This window comes from Corvus cornix, chromosome 9 (genome assembly GCF_000738735.6).
Source record: "Corvus cornix cornix isolate S_Up_H32 chromosome 9, ASM73873v5, whole genome shotgun sequence".
Classification (NCBI taxonomy): Eukaryota; Metazoa; Chordata; class Aves; order Passeriformes; family Corvidae; genus Corvus; species Corvus cornix.
Window position 1 is genome coordinate 6,719,467 of NC_046339.1, and position 21,364 is coordinate 6,740,830.

General features: G+C 46.1%; 1 protein-coding gene across 8 annotated transcripts in view; it reads left to right on the plus strand.

Moving 5' to 3' along the window:
• Positions 1-21,364, plus strand: part of LOC104688023 (calcium-activated potassium channel subunit beta-2) — a 142,665-nt gene that overhangs the window by 74,186 nt on the left and 47,115 nt on the right. Inside the window, exon 2 of one of the 8 annotated variants that reach the window (XM_019284697.3) lies at positions 16,528-17,426. The exons of 5 other annotated variants lie outside the window; for them this stretch is intronic. In XM_019284697.3, coding sequence (XP_019140242.1) covers positions 17,353-17,426 — 74 coding nt within the window. In that variant the 5' untranslated portion in view covers positions 16,528-17,352. Of the gene's footprint in view, positions 1-16,390; positions 17,427-21,364 lie in introns of those variants that run through there. 2 more of the 8 variants (XM_010397351.4, XM_010397349.4) reach the window with 2 other exon arrangements.

Consider the following 21,364-nt stretch of genomic DNA (forward strand, 5'->3'; position numbering starts at 1 on the left):
TCACAGTGTACCCACACAAGGAGTTCAGCAGCAAACCTGACTTCAGAGGGAGCCCAGGGAAAATGCAGCTGGGGAGAGAAAGTGCATATTATGCTAAACAGCCTGCTATGGCAGAAACCTGGGCTTCTGGCTTCTCTTGCATGCAGGTCAAAAAAAAAAAAAAAAAAAAAAATCCTCTGTAAGGACACAGACTAAGCAGCCCCTTCCAGCCCATAGAGAAAAGATGGGACAGTACAGCTGGGAGAAAGCACAATCCTGCCCAAAACCTCACTGCTCCCAGCTTTCTCCTCTGTTCATCTCTGTACTTTGAAGCTGGGATTTCTTCAAGTTTTGCAACCTCTTTCCTGAGCTGTGCGAATGTAAAAATATTTGTTGCACTCTTTCCAGACAGATGCTATGCTTCTTGCTTATTAAAATAGAGAGAAGGGAGCAGATTGTCTAGGATGAAGCTTTAAGCTGCTTGGAAGTATTGAAGAAATAGGCTTTTTAGGATAAGTTAACATTTCAAAGGTGTTTCATATCTATTTGTTATCAGCTTTCGGTAACACAGAGCGCCTGAGCTCAGTCCCTGCATACAAAATACCACTATAATGAATTGTACTTTATCTCGCTCTGACTTGACCCCTGCAAGTCAAGCTCTGCACAGGTTCAAGGTAAAGAGGTTCCAAGCCTGCAGGGGACAAAGCCACTTTTATTTCTGTAACTTTACTGTGGCTCCACTTACAGCTGGCTTTGAAGCAGTATCCCTGTGATTCAGGGCAGTCCGTGTGGGACCCCTGGGGCTAAGTGGCAAGCAATGGGCACGAGCATGCACAGAGCCTGTGGGGAAGGCAAAGACAGAGGAAACAAGACCATAGTATTGCCTGTTTTAGCATTTTGGGTGCAGATATCCACTGCTTTCATTACAGGGGCCTGGCACTGGCAGACAGTCACAGCAAAGGGCAGGTGTGCTTGCACCCATATGAGATGAGCTGGAAGATGGGCAGCACCATCACCCAGCAGATGCAATGGGGAGCCTCTCCTGTAGCCCTTTGGTGCATTTTGGGACCTCCTTCTCTCCCTAAAAATGTTTTCACCAGAATTGCAGGGAATTGGGCCACCTGGCTTTAACTTTATCTGAGGCTTCACTCTCATTCCTGTATGGCCAGGGGACAGCAAAGCAATTTGATAAGAAAATACATGAACACATATACATTTACATGTACATCTTATGTATCTAGACACATTATTTTTCCTAAGAAAAGATGACACCTTAGTGTCTTCTTTAGCTGTCAAGAGGTCACTGTTTTTTGTTTGGGTAGGAATCCAGCCCTATATCATGCCACATGACCCTGTCACACAGCAATAGCTGGATTAGGCCCCCACTTCCCACAGCATTTGGGTGAAAATACAATTCAGCCTTACAAATAAAAGAGCCCTCTGCCCTTTCAGGGGCTGCTGTGGAAAATGCAGTTGCAAACCTACTGTTTACTGCTGGTGAATCTCAAAACCAAAGCCAAATTAGGTGAAATCCCAGTTGTTGCCTCCTTACAAAAGCTGAGGCATCCAGAAAAACATCTGATTCAATGCTCAGGTCTTAAGAAAATCAATGCTTTTGAACATGCACCCAAATGAAAACAAGCGTAGATGGAGAAATTCCTCAGGTTATTGTTTCCAAACAGATCAATGCACAAATGCCTGTGGATTGATTTCCTGGAGTTTCAACCCCACATTAGGTCTTCAGGACAATCCTAATCAGCCATGAAAACAGGGATTGGGGCTATTACAGTTTCTTCTCCCTACTTTTCCAGTTCTTCTTCTTTTACTTCCTGACAGACTCAGGCTGCTTGGGCACCTGCTCCAGGAAAACCCAGGACAGCCCTCCCTGTTCCCTCTCCATCTTGTCCTCCACTGGAGGACACCTTTGCACCAGGACAGTGGTAGAGGTGAGCCCTACAATGTGCACCCTGCTCTCCCTGGCAGCTCAACTGCTCCAGAGGCTGCAGCTGAGTAATTTGAAGGATCGTGTTTCAGCAGTAAAAGCGAGAACATTGTGGGAAACAACCTTAGAGAGCCATGCTGAAACTGCAAGCATCAGAGCACTCCGGCTCTCCTCCCTTGGCATCAGAGCTGCTCTGTCAGGAAAGGCAATGCAGTTGTGCACTGAAACAGCCCACCTCTGCTGCAACACCCAGCAGGGATTCCCTGGGACTAACTCCTCCTGTGGCCAACCCAGCTGTGCTCCCTCCCGTCCCTGGGCCCAGGGTGGGCACTGGCAGAAGCAGCACCTGTGTCTGGAGATCAGTGTTTCCATTTGCTGAGCATCCAATATCCCTTGTAGAAATGGGCAGATAATGGAGTTTCCAGTTTGGTGGACAAAGTAGGTCAGAGAGGAAAAATTTAGTTGCAGTTGATCCGAAAAGGATGTTTTCCATGTAATTAATAAAATCCACATTTCATTTCAAGTCTACTTTAAATATTTTTAAATACAGGGGTTTTTTGTTAAAATAAGGGACATTTTAAAACTAGAAAATTATTTCAAAACAGAGTCCAAGAGTTTAATTGAAATTATTGAAACAGTATTTTGTAAGCTTTAAAACAGAGAGAGAAACAGGTTTGGAAGTTCTGAACCAAAAAGTTCTGCAACCAAAAACATCACTCTGACTTAGGACATTGTTATGAAAAGTCTGAGCAACACTGAAGCAAAAAAATTCCACTGAAAAAATTCCACTTGGAAAGAGTTAGTGACGACTTCTGCATCCTGTTGCCCATTCTTTCCCTCTCTGCACATCTTTACAATGAAAACATATCTAGAAGGGTCAGCAGCAGAAGTGTGTCATCTACACTATCTGCAGGGATTAGAAAACTGGTATGAATTATCCTTTTCATTAATTACTTGATCCTACCTAATCCCCAGTAGATGATGTTGACCTCAATAGACCAAATCTAGGTTTCTTAGCCTACACAACCCCTTTACAGCATTTCCTAGCTCCCATTGCAGAGACACTTCCCAGCTGTGTTACATCCTGGCTTGCTTTCACTTGCTCAGAAGTTCCATGGCATATCCACTGCAAGTCCTGCCAGGTGCCCTGGGCAAACCCCAGCCCTTCTGCACCACTCTGTGAACTGGGTGTGTCTGCCATACTGCCCCAAAATATTGTAAATCCTCCAGAAAGGACAAGGAAATGTTTGAGATGTGTGTCCCCCTGGAAATTCAGGGAGATTTACATCCTCCTGCATGTAAAATCCCAGAGAGCTGTGAGCTGTTGGACATCCTAGGCCAAACTAACACCAAAAGAAGGGCATAAAACTCCAGCATAAAGTGGATGATCCCAAGCTACTTCTAAGGGATATCAGTACTCTGACATACACAAATTGATTTTTCAGACTAAGCTTAGCAGCTACTTATCTCCAATAGCAAAATTACATTCAATTAGATTTGCTAAATAATTCATGGCAGTACATTTGATGTGGCAGGAAGTTCCAGCAGTGAATTGCCAGCGTTTCACATTATTGTGCTGACAATAACTTGGATTGTTTCTTACACTAAGACATTTTTCATTGTTTCATCCATCCACACCCAGATTCTTCTGGGGCTTGAAAGCTGTCTCCTCTTGCCTAAGGCTGCATTTGAAGGGATAAAAGGCACCTGCAGCCCTGAGGAGAAGGGCTTGGGAATGTTCATTGACAAGAAGCTCCACATGACCTGACAATGATCCTCCCCCTCTACTCTGCTCTCATGAGACCCCCCCTTCAGTGCTGCATCCAGCTCTAGGGTCCCCAACATAAGAAGGACAAGGACCTGTTGGAGTGAGTCCAGAGGAGGCCACAGAGATGCTCAGAGGGCTGGAGAACCTCTGCTATGGAGCCAGGCTGGGAGAGTTGGAGCTGTTCAGCCTGGAGAAGAGAAGGCTCTGAGGAGAACTTATCTCACCTTCCAGTAGCTAAGGGGGCCTAAAAGAGAGCCAGAGAGGCACTTTTGACAAGGGAATGGTGACACGGAACAAGGGGGAATGGCATTTAAATGAAAGAGAATAGGTTTAGAATGGATATTGGGAAGAAATTCTTGACCCTGAGGAAGGTGAGGCCCTGGCACAGGTTGCCCAGAGAAGCTGTGGCTGCCCCATCCCTGGAAGGGTCAAAGGCCAGGTTGGACAGGGCTTGGAGCAACCTGGGATAGGGGAAGGTGTCCCTGCCCATGGTAGAGGGTAGAAGAAGATGATCTTTAAGGTCCCTTCCAACCCAAAATATTCTATGATTCTTTGAAAAAGAATTGTTCCTATTGCTGTTTTTAGCTTAAAGCAATTTAACCATACATGGAAGCTGGATTTACTGCTGGATTTTTCTCCAGCAATGAAATGCTTTCAAAGCTCTGCAAATCTTTTGTAATGAAGTGATGCAGAACCACTGTTTAGTCATGCAAATGAAATCAGAATTAACTGTAAAGTATTCTGAGGACCATGAACTTTTTGCCAGAACTCATAGCAAAAGATTTTTATTGTCAATCAAAAGGCACAAACACTTCAAAACTGTCCTTTGTGCATGTGCATTGTTAGGAGAAGGGCAAATGAGACAGAGTGAACATTTTCTGCAGTCTGCAGGATACACAGGGTATCAAATATTGCTGGAAGGATGAAAATCATTTTCTGAGAAACCTATGAACAGATACATAGAATTACTACTACAAGCTGAGAGGGAATAAAATTTTCCATTCATTGCTGAAGCACCCCAACCTTTACCAAATCCATTCATTTGCTATCTCCTACGTAAGACCAGAGCAGACTTTCAAAGAACAAGATTTTGGCAAGCAAGCTACAAAATTCACTCTGTTCTGCTTTGCAGTCTGAATTATGTTTTCTCTTGGTGGTCAGACAAACTGTTTTTCTCCCAGGGCAAACCCATTATCACTCCACTGAAGCCTAGGGAGCAATCCCAGGCTTGGCCCAAGAAAGCCAAAAATGAGCTGGTTCCTGGTCTCAGTAACTTTCTGCTTTGGCATCTGAAAACCTTCTCATTAATTGCTTTTTCTAAGACACATATTAATACACAGGGATCAGAGAAACAATGGCTGAAGCATATGTTGGATTAGAAGCTAAGAACCTGCAACTGTGCCTCCTGTTAGCTGGATGGTTTTGTTTATTTGTGCCATCATGTTTTATACCCTCCCCTGCATAGGAGTGTAATTAAAGTCACCTGGAAATGAGCAACAGCAAAGCCTCTGACTGCAGTCCTGCAGGAGAGTATATTCCTCTAAGTCAGTTTTACATCATCTCTCAAATGCAACCTGGCTCCATGTCTGCTCCCAAAGAATGGGAAATTCTGTAAATACATGGTACCACCTCCTCAGCTACACTTTCTCCCCTGGAAATACTGGGTGCTGGGGCCAGCAGTGCTGGCCTTCAGCTCAGGGCACCCAAACACTGCAAAGTCAGACTTTCAAGGCACCACACACACACATTTAAAAGCCCAGCAGAGGCAGGGAGGAGGGGAGATCCCTGTGCACCCTACACTGCACGTGCAGCGGTTCCCTCTTTGAACTGAAGCATTGTGTAAACACGGTTTAGCAGGCTCTATTTAAAATCTGAGCTCTCTATTACCCTAATCTTAGAGATTACTACAGACTCTCACATTGCTAAGGGATCAAAGATGAATAGCCATTTTATCCTGTGGTTCCACAGCAGCTTTTACAACATGAGATGTAATGACCAGGTGTTCAGCTGGCATAAACTGCTGCAACTTTATTTTCTCTGCTAGCAAGAACAGCCAGTTCACATCATCCAAGGACTTCTTGCAAGGTTGGTATTAGGCAAAGCTGGTGATGGTCTCACTAAACTCTCTTGCATTTATTCTTTTCTTTTTTGTTTTTGCTGGGACCGCCACTGATGCAAAACAATTCAGTAAGATACTGTCTCTGCTGCAAACACTTGAGCTTTTTGACCCACAAGATCGGCAACAGATACTCTAAAAGAAGAAATATAAAAAACCCTTCCACCACTTGCCAGAGTGCAGCTGACAAAAAGGGACTGAGATCCAGTGGTCCAGCAGAGTACGTGGCAAGGAAGGAGCACAAGTGCTAGTCCCAGGTACCAGGCACAGGTTGTTCCTAAATTCCTGGTTGTCCCTGTTTGCAGGGTGTGCACCCAGGGTTACACAGAGACAGCTTCAAGCCCAGCCAGGGAAACAAGGCATTTGTCATCATGATAGCAAGCAAACATTGAAGCTGTGGACTCATAGCCTCAGGCTGTGGGTGTCTCCATGAGACAGACTTCGATACTCAAGAAATACCCAGCTGGTTGGGGGTGGCTCAACAAGCAGCAGCATCCTGTGTAATGAATGAACCAGTTGTACTCTGCACAAAAACCCCACAGAATTTGGTTTATCTCTTCCTCCAGTTCAGTCCGGAGCAAGAACTGTCTATGAAAGCGAGAGAGGAAGTCCAGCTGAAAAGCTTTTGAAAGGGAAAAATATAAAACAAGTCATACAGGTGTTCTAAGAACAAAGTGTTACCTCAGTCTCTGGTAATGCAGCCAGGTGACTGCAGTGGGGCTCATGCCCTGCAGTGGGAGCAGGCAAAAGTCTGAACATCAGAGGTTAAAAGATACATTGCAGGAGGAACTCTTGCATTATAAAAGAGTTGGTGAATTAGATAGAAGAGATTGGCAAAAGACCGGAAAGGCTGGAGAACACTTGAGCATGTTGCCAAAACCCAGAGCCACTGAATGGCTCTGCTGTTTTGCAAGCTAAATGGCTATTCACACTATTAGGACCAAGAGTGACAGCACTAAGAAGATTTATCACAGAGCATCTACTCTGGACTCAATGAAGAAGTGCCCCAGTAAAAACCTGCCAGCTCTGCTGACGTATATTATCTTTATTAGAAAGACCTCTCTGATAACCACATTCATTAGGAATTTTAGCAATTCATTTCTTCGTCAAAACTTCTGTGCATGAATTCAGCACAGGCAGATGTGAAGGGGAGCTTTGGAAAGACAGCATTATACTAATTCAGGGCTATATTTGTCAGTGTGTGTGGCAAAGAGAAAGGTTCAAAGTAGTTATTTTTCTGCAAAGCACATTTGTAAGTGAGATGGTAAATTACTGAAAAGCCTGTGCTACCGCTGGAATTTGTATTTAGCCCCCAACTTAATCCCAAAGTCAAATGCAGCATGGGGACACTGAGGCCGTTACCCTGAGGGTGCAGTAATTAGTGTTCTTCACTGCTCATTTTTCTTGACCAAAATCTACACGTGTTCCAAATTAGACACAAAACCAAAACCAAGAAACTTTCCTAATGGCAAGTCAGTGAAGCAAGATGGAGCAGGATCCAACACCCCCCCCTCTGAGCTGTTGGGTCAGGAGATGGCAGGCTTGGCTATGACAAGTGCCATCTCCCTGCCAAACCCTGGTGAGCAAGGATGGGGAACTGCAGTAATGGTCACCTCCCATTTTCTTTCCAATGTGACAGTGCAAGGGCAAAAAAGGAGCAGTTTGCCACAGCTGTCCTCGTGGGGCAAAGCAGCCAAACACAGCCCCTGGTACATCCCCTGTTCATGGAGACCTCAGAGTGTCTCCCCATTCCCAACCTCCAGCCTATCCAGGATTTGGCTTTGTGTTTGCTGCTTTGCACAGGCACTGGGTGAGCTCCAACCTGCAGCAAAGCAGGATTGAAAAAGAAACAATAAAGAAGTGACTCTTGCTGGGGTACAGGATTTCCCAGCTGCATCTGTCCAGGCAGCAAAGCTGCTTCTCAAGCTCAGACATGATACATACAGCAAGGTGTCAGCGATGGCCACGGGGACAAGGTGACACACCTCTAACACACCCCCCCATACCACGAGGCTGTTCCATCCCCAGGCTGCCCTTAGACAAGGGTGTTTCCAACCTGGGCCATGGCAAGAGCTTTTGGGAATGCCATCCCAAGCATGCAGAGTGAAGCAGCAGTTTCCACAGCTGCTCATTCAGCATCCTAAGTACAGCAAAAATTTAGAGTCCGTGCACAGTTTCAGTGTTATCCCCTGGTGCCACAAGATGAAGCTTTTAGCAGCAAGGTCACACAGAAACTCCCAAGTGTGCCATGCAACATCATCCCACTCCCACACAGCCTGACAGGGCTCTCAGAAAAGGAAGCAGCACCTCTTGTTTAAATCTGTGTGCATTTATGAATTTCTCGTCTCTCTGTCTACTCAAAAGGTCACATCACGCTTTAAAGGGTCAGGAACAGGAAGCACAACACCCTTTGCCTTCTGGCAGCAAGTCACTCCTTTAATTCTCACAGCAGAGACATTCACTGTGGTGCTGAGGGCCTAAAATCTACCTAGTCCTGCTGCTGAACTAAGGACATCACTAAATGCAGAGAGACATGCTACATTTGTAAGCCACGAACCATCAGTCTGACTGTTCCACAGTCTCTGCCAAAAGACACAAGTCAGGATTTCTCAAAACCCAGCCCCTCCTTCCCCCTGGACAGGGGTGAGGAGACAAACATTCATATCACAGCAGCAAGGTATGCTGAAAAATCAACATTTCAGGCCGGCAAATCCACCATCTTTAACCTGTGAAAAAAGGGGTTTAACCTTGTAATAGCATTAATACAGATCTCACAGTATAGGCAAACAGTGACTTCATTTTAGTGGCGTATTTTTGTCCCTGGATGGCCAGTCTTGCTAAATGGCATGTCTAATTCTCAAGAGGGACAAAAACCAGCAAAACCTGCAGCATGTTGTTATTGCAACCGACAGGTGAGGAACATCGCCATACAGACCCAGGAGCCCATCCCACGCAAGGGGACACAAATGATGTCAGAGGTAGCAAGAGCCACAGTGCACTTAACCAAAACTCTGCTGGAACAAGGGCTGACAGACCTGTTCTCCTAACAAAAAGTTCATCGTGGCCCTCTGTGGAAATGAAGTGTCCTTCCCTGCACCAGCTGGCAAATGTGAAGGGACAAGGGGAGTAGATGGACTGGAATTCCAATTACATGGTGCCAGGTTGGACATGGGTGCTACATCCAACTTCACTTTAATACTTCAAAGCCCTTCAGAGGCATTTTTAAACAAAAGGCTGAAATGCAAATCTCAGTTCTTGCCAGCTAGAAAAGAATTTTCCACATTCCTCTGAAATATTAGGCACGTTATTATTAATGTTGTGCAAAAAGTGGACATTAATTAATGCTGAACTGCAAAGAAATTCCAGTAGTATCACATATTTCACTCCTGCTGCTGCAGCAATGAGCTCATTATGAATAAAGAAATTAAAAACATATATCAGAAGGCACAATTAATGACCTTCCACTTATTATTAACTGTGAGCAACATACACCACCAGACTAGAATAACGAGGAGGAACATATCTCAGCTTTTGTTACAGGATAAGATCACAGCCCAAAGCACACCCTTTGCTGAGAACAAAGTGTTTATCAAGTGACTTCAAAGATATTCACTGTGACCTTGAGCCAAACACTTAATATCTGCCATCCAGTAGGTTTTCTATCTACAAAACAGTAACAGCAGTACTTACCTCCTGCAAATTCGAGGTTTAGGATGTGGGGACCCCTTTTCTGCTCTGTCCTTGCAAGGTGGATACTACAATGTTTGGGGACACCCTTAAGACTCCTTCAGCCACAGAAAGACGACAGTGAAATTACAACTCAAGGTAGCCTGGGAGGTATTTAGGAGCAGCCCCGGTGAAGGAGGAGCCGGGGGAACCAGAGACACCTGGGCATGGTGGCTGACAGCACCAAGAAGCCCAGCAAGGGGTGGTTACAGACAATCTGGGGGAAATTGAGCTCAAAGAGTCAGAGGTGAGACAAGATCAGCTGAAGTGGGTGAAGCAGATCAAGCAGGATAGGGTCAGTCAGTCAAAACTTTGGTTTTCAGCTGCCAGGAGGGGGGTGACACTTTTTTTTGCCAAGGTGTAGGGTTGCACAATCATCCTTAAAGACAACAGCCAAAGCCACAGCTGCAGTAAGTCACTGATGCTCCAAGGACACCCGAGTGGCTCAGCTCCATGAGCAGATCTGGCTCAGGGACACCAGCTCTTTTCTTCAGCATTTGCCCGCTCCCAAGACATCTGTCACCTTGCAAATTAACCCAGGCTGACATTCAGCCAGGCACAGTGAACCTTTCAGCAGCTGCAGTGAACCTTCCCTGCAAGTTCCCATCTCAGATATTTATTTCAGTACTTCTTCATTTCACATCTCTACTATTTTTACTATTTCCATCAGTCTTTTTGGCTTGAACTGAACTGTTTGCCTTCACATTACTTCTGTCATTGCTCTGCCCATATCCAATACGTGTGTCAGTGACTGCAAAATTCCATGAAGCTTAACTAAATCCATGTTTTCTGGTAAATAATAGCAGCGTGTCCCCCCGTTCAAAGAAAATTATGAGAGATTTATTAATGTAGCATCAAATGAATTTCTATTTTATGTAATTATGCATTGAATTTAAAAACGATGTCATGCAGGCAATCTTTAGAGTCATAATAGACAATCTGTAAGAAAGAACAAAGGAAAATAATGTTAATAAAACATTATGCCCTAAGCAAGAAATATGCTTCATATATCAAACATGAGTAAAGACAGTTATTTGATATAAAATGGAGGTGTGACCTTGTTGCAGAAGTGTTCATTACCTAACATTGCAACAAGCAAATTAATGGATTTTGGAATGGTGCAAATAACAGTAATAATAATAGTCATTTTGGTTCCTGGCATTTGCTTGCTGACAGCCAGATTTAGCAGCAAGTGGTTTGTGTTATTTTTTTATGAAAGGGATTTCAAATAGAATTCCACATAACCTTAAAGACATTACAGAAGCATGTGTCTAGTGCAAGGGTATTGATGTGTAATCAAGGCTTTGCAAATGCTCACAAGCCAAGCAGTGGAAGCCCATAAACAAAAGGCTGGCTGCCAGAAGAGTGTGTGCTTTATGCAAGGACACAGGTACGTGTGGTACTCTCAAGTATACAACATCCTGACACTCCAGTCCCCACATGGGAAGGTGATGATCATGGTTACCATGGAAGTTATGCAATTTCACGTGCATTTTGCATGTGATAAACGGTGATGAACAATTAGTCTGTTGATGCTCTTTGAGGGAACTGTAGCACCATTGGGAGGTGTACAGTTGTCAGGTTTGAACTCCTTCCTCTCTGCAGAGTCCCTTGTTAAGCAATGTTGTCTAAATTTCCTCCTCCAGTAGGTCCCAGTTCAAATCTGGCCCTTCTGGGCTGGACTGTAGCTGCCCAGAGCCCTGTTAGCCAACACAGCACCACCTCAAATTATCAGCAAGAAACTTCATCTTCAGCATCTGATGGAGAAGGTTTGCCCTTCCCACCCCCTCAGCCTGTCTGCAGAGCACCGGGAGCAGGCCACAAGAATGATGTGCTATTCCAGGCAAAAATTTACTGCAAGAGTGACTGCTGCTCCTGGAGGAGTTGGACAGATAGGGAAAAGCTGATGGCACTGCAGTGATAGAGAGAGCACTGAAGCACACTGCCCCAGCTGAAGGATGTGCTGCCAAAATTTACAAAAGGGAGCAGGAAGCACTGTGCAGGGGGTTTTACCTCATTAAACCTCACAAAACCTAAACTGGGCCTCAGGAGCAGCTTGCAATGGAGCAAGTATTCTGTGTGGACCTGGCAGGGTTGCCTTTGTTTTTCAACAAAGATCACAAATAGATTTCTAAAACACTTTGATGTGTTTAAAATGGTGAAGTTCCTAGGCAAGCAGGTACAATAAAAGAAACATCTCTGCAAATGGAAACCCTCAGGCATATATGCCTTTCTAAATGCTATTGGAATTTTAAACTCTGATAATTGCTTTGTAATGTAAGTAATTGCATTATGAGCATGAACACCACAGCTCATGCATCACCACGGCTGCACTTTCGGCTCTGCCTTCAGTCATTTCTCTCAAAGTACACTCTGATTGCAGTAGGCTTCAATCTAACTCATAGCAAGTGCTAAAGTGAGATCATTTAATGGACAAACCTGGTTTCTCTGCAGCTATCTGTTCAAGACTGGCAGAGGGAGGAGGCCCTGCACTGTGGGGCAATGCTGGGCACCAGCTCCAATGCTGGGAGCCTGTCCTGGCATGGGAAAAGAGCTCCAGCATCATTTCCAGAGGGCACCTAATGCCTTTTGGTGTCTACAGCCGTGATTTATTAGAGACCAGTAGGACAAGGCAACTCTTCTAACACAGAAAATTTCCCTCCTCAAAGTGAAACAAATTAAAATGGAGAAGGCTGAAAACAAACCTGGTTGCACCTTTGCAAGCTGTTGTTTCATTCAGACTTGCTCTGAATTTAGAAGCTTCAGAGGCTGCATCTAAAATGTATTCAGTCTGCCCTGGGTTCTGTGCCTTTCTCCTCACCCATCACCACGCAGGCTGATGTCCAGCAGCCCACAGCAGCTGCCCCACACAACCTCCTTGCCCCAGGGGCAGGTGCCAGGGCAGACACAAGGAGCTGCCTTCCTCCCCTCCACCTCTTCTGTGGACTAACATACACAGTAAATCACAAAACCCCCCCCAGCTGCATCAGGGAGGGAATGAAATGAGGAGGGAAATTGTCTGGAGGTTCAGGAGATGTTGGGTTTGGTACGTGGCAACCAGCAACTCCCCAAAGCTGCAGTAGGATCTCCATGGTGCTGGGCTATAGGTGACCAACCTGTTGCTGGTAGGTCCTCCCATGAGTTTGCTGCTTATGCTTTTCGTGGAATTTGGGCTGAAATTGTGTGGTGGGTGCCTGCTGCTGAGTTTCTGGGGTGAAAGTTTCACAAAATAGCATCACAGTTTACGAGCAGTGGCCTGGAGAGGAAATGCTGTGTTTTCTCTGTGTTAAGGGCTCTGAAGCATTTAATTGAAAATCTTTAGCAGCCCTGTACTTAGGAAGAGGAGCTGGGAATTTAATGGTCGGGTTTTAGTGTCAAATGTGTGCCTTTCGCTATTTCTGGGGAGAAAAATAAAAAAAGCCAAATTGAGACTCTATCCTGCTTTGCAAATACTCAGTAACGACCTCAAAAAAAGGTGCCAAATTCTGCAGTCAAGCTTTCTCCTAGATGTCCTTCTCCCCTAGATCCCAGGAGGGGACAGGTTCTCTCCCAAATCCTTGGGTTTTGGGGCAAAAGCAAAAACTCCTCTCCCTGTGTCCTTCCAGAAGAGCCATCCCAGGTGCACCCCACAGCTCTGAGCCTCTTGCTGGGTGCTCAGGACTGGGTGCATCCCATCATAACTGGGGACGGGGCAAGGGCTGCACTGTGCTCCCACAGAGCCCAGCACAACAAGCAATCATCCACATTTGGGATAGGAGTGTGTTTTAACCACACCTGTACCCGTGCCCCAGACCTTTTGGCCATGCTGCAGTTGTAGTCATTATCACCCCTGAGAATGCTGTGATCTTCTGTGCTTTCAGTTCCTCAATTACATTGATTATCACATTAAACATTCCTGGTACTACAGGAACAAACTAAAAATAATAAGCTTGTATCTTCCTAATACAAATGAAACCCATTTGTACTACTAAAAGTGTAGCAAGTTCATTGTTTCACAGTAATGAAGCTTTCATCTCAAGAGATTCAATTCATAAAAAATACTTGCCAAGGCTTTGCACATTTTCTTTTTTTTTTAACTGCCATCAACGGTCCTTTAAGTTCATATCTTACTCAGCATTAGACCAGCAATTGAAATAAAAGGGAACAGACACAAAAAAGCAGAAAAAACCCACCATCTCTGATGGCAGGGACCCCACATCGCCCTCAGCCAGGCAGCCCTGTGCCCACCCAGGCTGAAGGCATTGTGCACCTTCCCCTGCTATAAATAGCTGCAGACACCTTTGTTCCACTTCCCAAAATAGAGACACGTTGCAAAGGAGATAGGAAGAGCAAAGCACTGTACATAAGCTCTGTTTTTATATCTATAAATATGAATTTGTAACCAAACCCACACAGGCTGGGCAATAGCCCAGCTGAGGAGATGCTATCTGCAGGCATCTGCAGGGGAACCAATTGAAGGATGAAGACACCAGGTGGGGATTGAGGAACAAGCAGGTTTTTGATGCTTTTCCACTTCTCCCCATGACATGGTCCAAGTCACAACACTGCTATTAAAATGTATAACATAAAAATTGAGATCTGGCCACTCCAGAGTTTCAGCAAAGGTAAACAATCCATCTTCAGGTCTGCTCGCTGCCCCCATAGGTCAGGACAGGCTTCGAGGGAGCATTTCCTGCTCCAGAAGAGTTGTGTGGAGGCACATGGCACCCAGGCTCTGCTCTGATGCTCCCCTGGGGGAGATGAACTCCTGCTACCCCTAGGCAAAACAAAATGATCCTGTTTTTCCCAGCCTGGTGGCTTCTGGTGACAGAATGGCACTGGGTGACAGTGCTGCTGGACCTGACCTCTCTCCATCCTTCCCTCCATGAAGGGATCCTGGAGATTAAGCCAGCCAGGACATGCCTGCAGACATCCCTCCCATCAGGGGCTCCATCTGCTTCCCTTCCATCAAGAGGCACAGGCTCAGAGATCTTATAGCAGCAAAGGCTTTCAAGTTTCAGGAAGAACACAAAGGCAGGAAAGAGGTGGAGGAGAGGCTTCCCCTTGTAATTTCCCTTCAAGCCTGAAACAGCAGCACCTGACTCCACACAGTGGGGTCTCACCTGCCCACACCAAGCCTCAGCACCCACAGCGGCAGCAGGAGAGCAGGAAAGGGAAGAACAAGCTTCAATCTCCCCTTTCCTTCCTGACTGGGTGGAAGTCAGGCCTTGCTTATCACAACTTGGATTATCTAGAAACTCATCCCTTAACCACAATGAGGTCGTGTACCCGACATGCTCAACTGCATCAACAACGGGCTTGAATATATCAGCCCTCACTTTTCAGAACCATTGTCACCCATACTCCTTGATAAATGAAGGTCTGAGCACTTTTAGCTTTGCTGGTATGGGCAACACATTTGCACTCAAGCTTTTTCCTGCTAAAATTAAAGACCTTGAAACCACAGGTCTGAATCAAACAGGGCTGGATCAGGCCTCCCCAGATATTAGAGATACCACACCACCTTATGGGAACACAGATTTTGTCCCAAATTGCTGACATCCATGGAGTATGATCTCCTTACTGCCAGAGCTGCCTGGAAGAGCCTTCCTCCAGCTGCTAGTGCTTCCCAGGGCTGGGCAAGCTTTCACAGTGAGCTCAAAACCCTCTTGCAGGGATGGAAAAACATCTCATGGATCTGGTGCTTTGTTGCTGTTTGTTGTGATGATTCAGAGGAATTAGTGCCGTGGGACATAAGGCAAGTGAGGAAATATAGAGAGGGCTGTGGGTTGCCCCATGTCTGCCTTGTGAACCTCCCTTGCTCTTCACCCTCCCTCTGCTCACTTCTGGCAAGGGCTGCTGGAAGGGTTTGGAAAGAGGAATCTAGGAGTGGTTTTAATTCCTGATTTATCTGGTAAAAAGCATTGGAAGCAGCTCAGTTGCACTCATTTAGTATTTTATGTCCCCTCCACTATGCTGGTGGGCTCGGCATCACAGAAAGCCCCACACAGAGCAGGACAGTCCCACTGGGACAAGCACAGCAGGCACAGGGAGTTGGAGCTTTCTGTCTGGTGCACAATATGAACACTCACCTCCAGTCCCAAACCATTCTCTCATCCCTCAGGAGCCCCAGGGAACTCTCACCACAGAGCTCCCTGGCCTCCAGCATCCTTCACTTGCACTGACTTGCTGAGCACAAACACTCACTACTTCAAACACAGAGCGTTCTTAGCCGCACCTTGGATCAACTTTTCCAGCAATACTCGTTCCTAGGAAAGAAAAGTCTTCAGTGAGCACCTTCCCTGCAGCTTGAGCAGGCACTAGAGCACAGGCAGCACTTTGCTGTTTGTGAAGAGGGGGTCAGGCAGCAGGGGCTCATTACCAGAGCCAGAGGGCAACCAGGCAGCATCAAACCCACCAGGAACACCTCCTGCAGAAAGTCACCCTGTCTCTGAATCTTTGTACTTGGTGATCAGTCCCACGCAAGGCCAGAAAACTGGCTTATTAAAGCATGAACTGCTGAGCCCCTCATTAAATGCCAACCTCATCTTCTCCTGGGGTATTATTTACCCTGCAGATGGGGTTACTGACCCTGGAGCAGCAAAAAGGATTTCTAGCACAGATGAGGCAATTGGGGCACATTTGCCATCCATAGGGTAATACCATGCTGTCTCACAGAGAAGCTGCTTCCCACACACATCAGAAAATATCCAGTATAGCTGCATGCACACAAGGCATATGTTTCTGTATAAGGTATCTATATAGTGTAGCTCCCCTTTCTGCTTTCACTGTGTTTTATCTTTAAATTGGGAGAGCTTTTTAGTAGCAAATCATCAGAGAGGAGCTGCTAGTTACCAAGGAGATTCTCTGATGAATCAGAGACTGACTGGTATAAGACCTAGACAGGCTGTAGCTTCTTAATTTGCAAGACCTTACATTTTAAACAGGGGAAAAAAAGATCCTATCACAACCAACTGTGGACCTCACCAGCAAAAGCTGCTTTTCTTTTTGCCATAGAAGCGAACAACAAGAGCACAGCATGGGAAATCAGTGAGCAGCCAGAGACGAACGGGAGCATCTCTCCAGCACATTCTTGACTCAGAAAAGCAAATACCACCCAAGGACAAAGTGGTCTGATGGAGGTGACTGAGGGAAAGGCTGGGAAGCCCCTGACTTCACACCAGCACGGGCAAGGGTACGCAGGGATGAGTGAGCGCTGGAGAAAGAGCAGCGCGCCTGCTCCCGCACAGCCCTGACATTTCGGGAGGCGGAGGGTGCACGGCCAGCCAGGTGCTGCCTGTTTGTGTGCTGGCCACGGGCTCTGCTCAGTATTGGGACTGCCCCAACCCTGATCTCGTTTTTCTGCCTGACTCCTGCAGCTTTCTTCCAAGGAGCAGGTGAGAGGGATGAACTTTGCCAAATGACAGAGAAGGCACCTACTCCACACCGAGCATCCTGCCCTGATGGAAATGTCCATCATGCCCCAGAGGAGTCACGGCAGCCAAGGATGCACAGGCAGAGCAGATTTCAAGAAGAGTTTTTATAAATGTGGGGAGAACAAGGAGCTTCGTGAAATAAAGTTTGGAGAGAGAAAGCTCAGCTTTTTTTGGGTTGACTTTATTCAGAGGGTCTTCACACCCACTTCCTTGTGACAGCTTGTTTCTGTGTAGTTGCTGAATTCTGGTGCTTTGCCTCTATTTAAAAACCAAAAGTAATTAAAACTTCCTGGGAGCTGTGAAAGCAGCAAGAAATACTTGGACACATTGAGAGACAAGATATTTGGAAGCCTTCTGCTGGTAGATAGGCTGTTTTCCCAAAGGTGGCAACTACAGAAGTATGTAGATGAGAGGGAAAATCTCCCTGTCACATCCCATTGAAATCTCCATTTTAGGCACTGCTACTCCGCTGCTGCTCAGGTAAACCTGATCCTTATGGGGGGGAAGCTGCTGGATGGGCTGAGGCATTTGGGATGGGAACAGCGGGAGAACTTAGGGAAGTACTGGGAAATGGAGAGTAAAGCATGTATTAGAGCAGATTCAGGTTCTACTGCTAAGTGTACACTGGAAAAGGATTTCCTGGGGCGATTACATCTGACAAGAGGCTGGCACAAGCCAGGCTTTAACTGAGGAGTTGAGTGAAGGACATTTTATTAGTCAAACATTTTCAACTGCTGCTTTGAGTTTAAATTACACTTGTTCATCTGAGGAATGAATTCGCTGTTGGTAGCATTTGTGGGCTGGAACTAGAGGCTTACAGTAATGTCTAAGTGATGCATATTGTGATGTTTCAACTTATTAGTGTACCCTGTGGACCTCATTTGGAAAGCAAAATACTCCAGAATGCTGCAATAGAGACTGAAAACAACATATGGGGTAGGGAAGGGACACAAGAAACACTCCCTGACAGCAAGCTGCTCTCAGAACCACAAAGAAAAACTGCCAGGAAATTCCAGGCTGTGGCTCACAGCCAGGGGGGAACTCACTGTCCATTCCCCTCCAACTTCACACACAGGAGCTCATACAGCATTCACTGGCAGCGCTCCCCAGCTGTGTCAGGCAAGCTAAAGATGTAGGAGTAACGAATTAAAACAGGCTGCCAGCTTTAATGTACTTATTGGGGCTTCAGGTCTTATTGACTTCATATTTATGATCTGTACTGGTTTTAGGGTGGAGTTGAACTCATTTACATGTTTGCATGTAAAACAGAGAAGGACTAAGGAAGCAGTAACTGCACACAAACTTCCCATAGGCAAAGCACAAACTTCCACACTCTTCCCAGCTTCCAGGCAGGGCAGTATACCACAGCAGTGCCATTACCCCAGCCCTGGGCTGGTTGGGAATATCCATATTCCTCAGAATGCATTCAGAGTTCATTTTTCCAAATGTGTACAAGCAGCAGAAGCCTCTGGAACAGGAACTGTATTAAACACAGTGATTTTAATCCACACAGTGGTTTTAATCTCAGAGTAGCAAACAGGCAGGTTAGGGATTTACAAACAGAAAAACTGAGGCAGTGAGCATTTAAATTCTTTGGATAAAAACTTGAAGCTGAATAGAACAGGTATCCAGATAGGAACTTAAATCTTCACTTGCACTTTGTAATAACATACTCTGGACATTGCTTGCTTGTGATTTTTGCTGCACAGCACCATTGGTCTGAGCACGGGGACCAGCAGTAGCAAAGCCCCTTGTGGTGTGATCCCTGGGCTGGACGAGCAGCTGCACTCTGCCTTCCCTTGTGAATTTTGACTGCAGTAAATGAGTAGGAGATTGAGAGTTGTCTAAACCTAAAGTGGCTTTGGAGTTAGGTTTGGCACCAGCACCATTTGCCTGTGTAAACACCTGGAGTAAGGTCAGGGAAGGAGGTGGGGATTTATGAGGAATGTAAACTGCCAGGTGAAGGGTGGTTTCCACCAAGCAGTGGTTCTTGACAGCACATTTGGTTCCTCCTACTAACCTGGTGTGGGAATGAGGAGAGATTTTGTTAGATAACACTAAAATACAAAGAGACTGGCAGAGCTTGCTCCAGACCTCCACACATTCCTACGTGGTGTTTATCAGTTATTCTCAGCACACAGAGTGTCTGTTGCTGAGCACAGAGTCCAGGCACTGGGGAAACCTATGAAACAGCCATACAGATTAGCTCTCTGTCATAATCCACTCAGTTCCACTGGAGGAAATCCTGCCTTTTCCTAGGAGGCCTTCACTGCACCACTAAAAACCTTTTTACTCTCCAGCAGCCCCTTGGCAGGGCAGGTGGGTTTTGCCTCACAGGGATACCCAGCAGTAGCCTCAGGCACTGGGTCTTTGCCACCCAAAAAATGTGGGTAGATAGATGCCACAAGGTATTTTCCCTGTGTGCCCAGCATGGTGTCCCAGCACTGCCTGACCTCAGCCACTACCCCAGGAGCCCCAAGGCTGCAGTGGGTTGAGTCAGCCAGGTTCAGGAGCAGGACTCAGGACCAGCCTAGCACATCCCTTGCCCTGGAAGGCAAAGCTCCGTGCTGGAACAGCAGGGAGGTGCAGGATCATTCCTGACAACCTTCTCTGAATGACCCACATTGCATCAAGGGCTCTGGAGGGAGCCTGCAGCCAGCGCTCTTCAGATGGGAGCATAGGATTTGCAACATGGGGCCCAAGGGAGACAAGGAGCACAGCCATGGGCAAGGAAAGCAGAAGGCTTCAGCACCTTTCTCACCTTCAAAGCTGGTAATTGTTTCTTATTTCTCTCTCTACTTTTTTAAACGAACCCCTTCTCTGTGCTGCTTTGCATGCCAGGTGCAGGCTGCTGGGCAATACCAACGCCAAGCACTGAACCTTCCAAGTCCAGTGCCTTTCAGGCTACTATCCAGAATGCCAGAGGCAACCCAGCAGACTGGAGCATTGCATGTGTCCAGAATGGCCCAACTCCTCTCCCCTTTATCCTTCAGGATCATTTGGTAGGTCAGTGCACCCATAGCCAGGTGCAGGATGTTGTGCCAACAGAGGGCAGGGATAGCAAGGGAGTCTCCTGGTTTTTTGCATGCTTGTTCAGAGGCTGCAAATGCAGAAGTACAGCTGCTTGCAGCACTGCAGGTGAAGGGCAGGCAGAGGGAGCAAAACCCTATCAATCAAGGGGTCTGCATGAGCTTCCTGAAATGATGCATGGGGGGGACATTCCAGAAGTCCCCACTCCCACAGGATTGTCCCTTTGGAACACTGCAGCTCTGCAGTGCCTCTTGGGCTGAGCAGTGCTTTTGGCTCATATCTAGTTTAAATGCAACAAGCATCCTCCCCTACGCAGGTGCAAGCCACAAGCACCATTATTCCGGACATATGAGACACTTACAGCAACACTGCCTCTCTCTTAATGGAAGAGAGGCATCACAGCAGTAGCTACACCATGGGCCATTAACTTACTGCCAGGCAGATTGATCCCAGACTTTAACATGTGTTTAACTAGAGGTCTAGAGCAGAGATATCGCAGTGCAACTGTAGAAATGCACTTTTACAGGAATAGCTTTAGTGCTGGTTGAACTCAGTGGCAAAGCTGACTCTGGCTTCCATGTGGCCAGGGACTCACATCTGTGTTCCCAGGCAAACACTGTTGGGTGGAATATTTGGTTGTTAACAAAAAGTATGAGGCAGTGTAATTTCATTAAATGTTTCACCAGAAATTAGGCAGAAAATCACTTAAATGTCATTTATGTAAAACTTCCCCAGTACAGAACTGAAGATCTGCACTTCTGATGCAGCCCCACAGATGCTGGTAACTCTTGTGCTTCAGGCACATAGATATTCCTTGCTGGGCTGCATCCAGATCAAGTTGGCTTCACTTAGCACAGCACAGGCACATACCTGCCCCTTACTGCCCAACCATCATCTCCCAGCTGCACTGTTGGGGTGTGCAGGAGGGATAAGAGGCCAAATTTCTATATTTTTTCTATATAATGTCAGTCAGTTTAATTGCAATTTGCTCAGCAGAGCCCTGCCCATTTCTAAAACAGGTCAGTTGTACCCCTCTCTTGGTGAGCTGGTCTTGCTAACTGGTACGTGTCCAGCAGCAGTTATTTTCCTCCTGATATCAATGGATTTAAAATTGCCTTTAATTTGAGCTTTCAAAAATCCCACTTTGTTTCTCAGCAATTAGCTTCTGTTCTGGGTTTGAGCTGAACAGTAGCCCTCCACACCAAAGACATGACAAACTGTCCATTTTTTATTCTGCTTTAATTCTTAACTCTGTTTTTGATGTGTAAAGGCTGGTGGGGAGATGAAATGTATCCCATATGAGGGAAGCACCAAGTTAAAACCTCAAGAATGTTTTAAGCCCATCCATGTCCCACTCACATGCTTACAGTAGGGTTTATTCTCTAAAA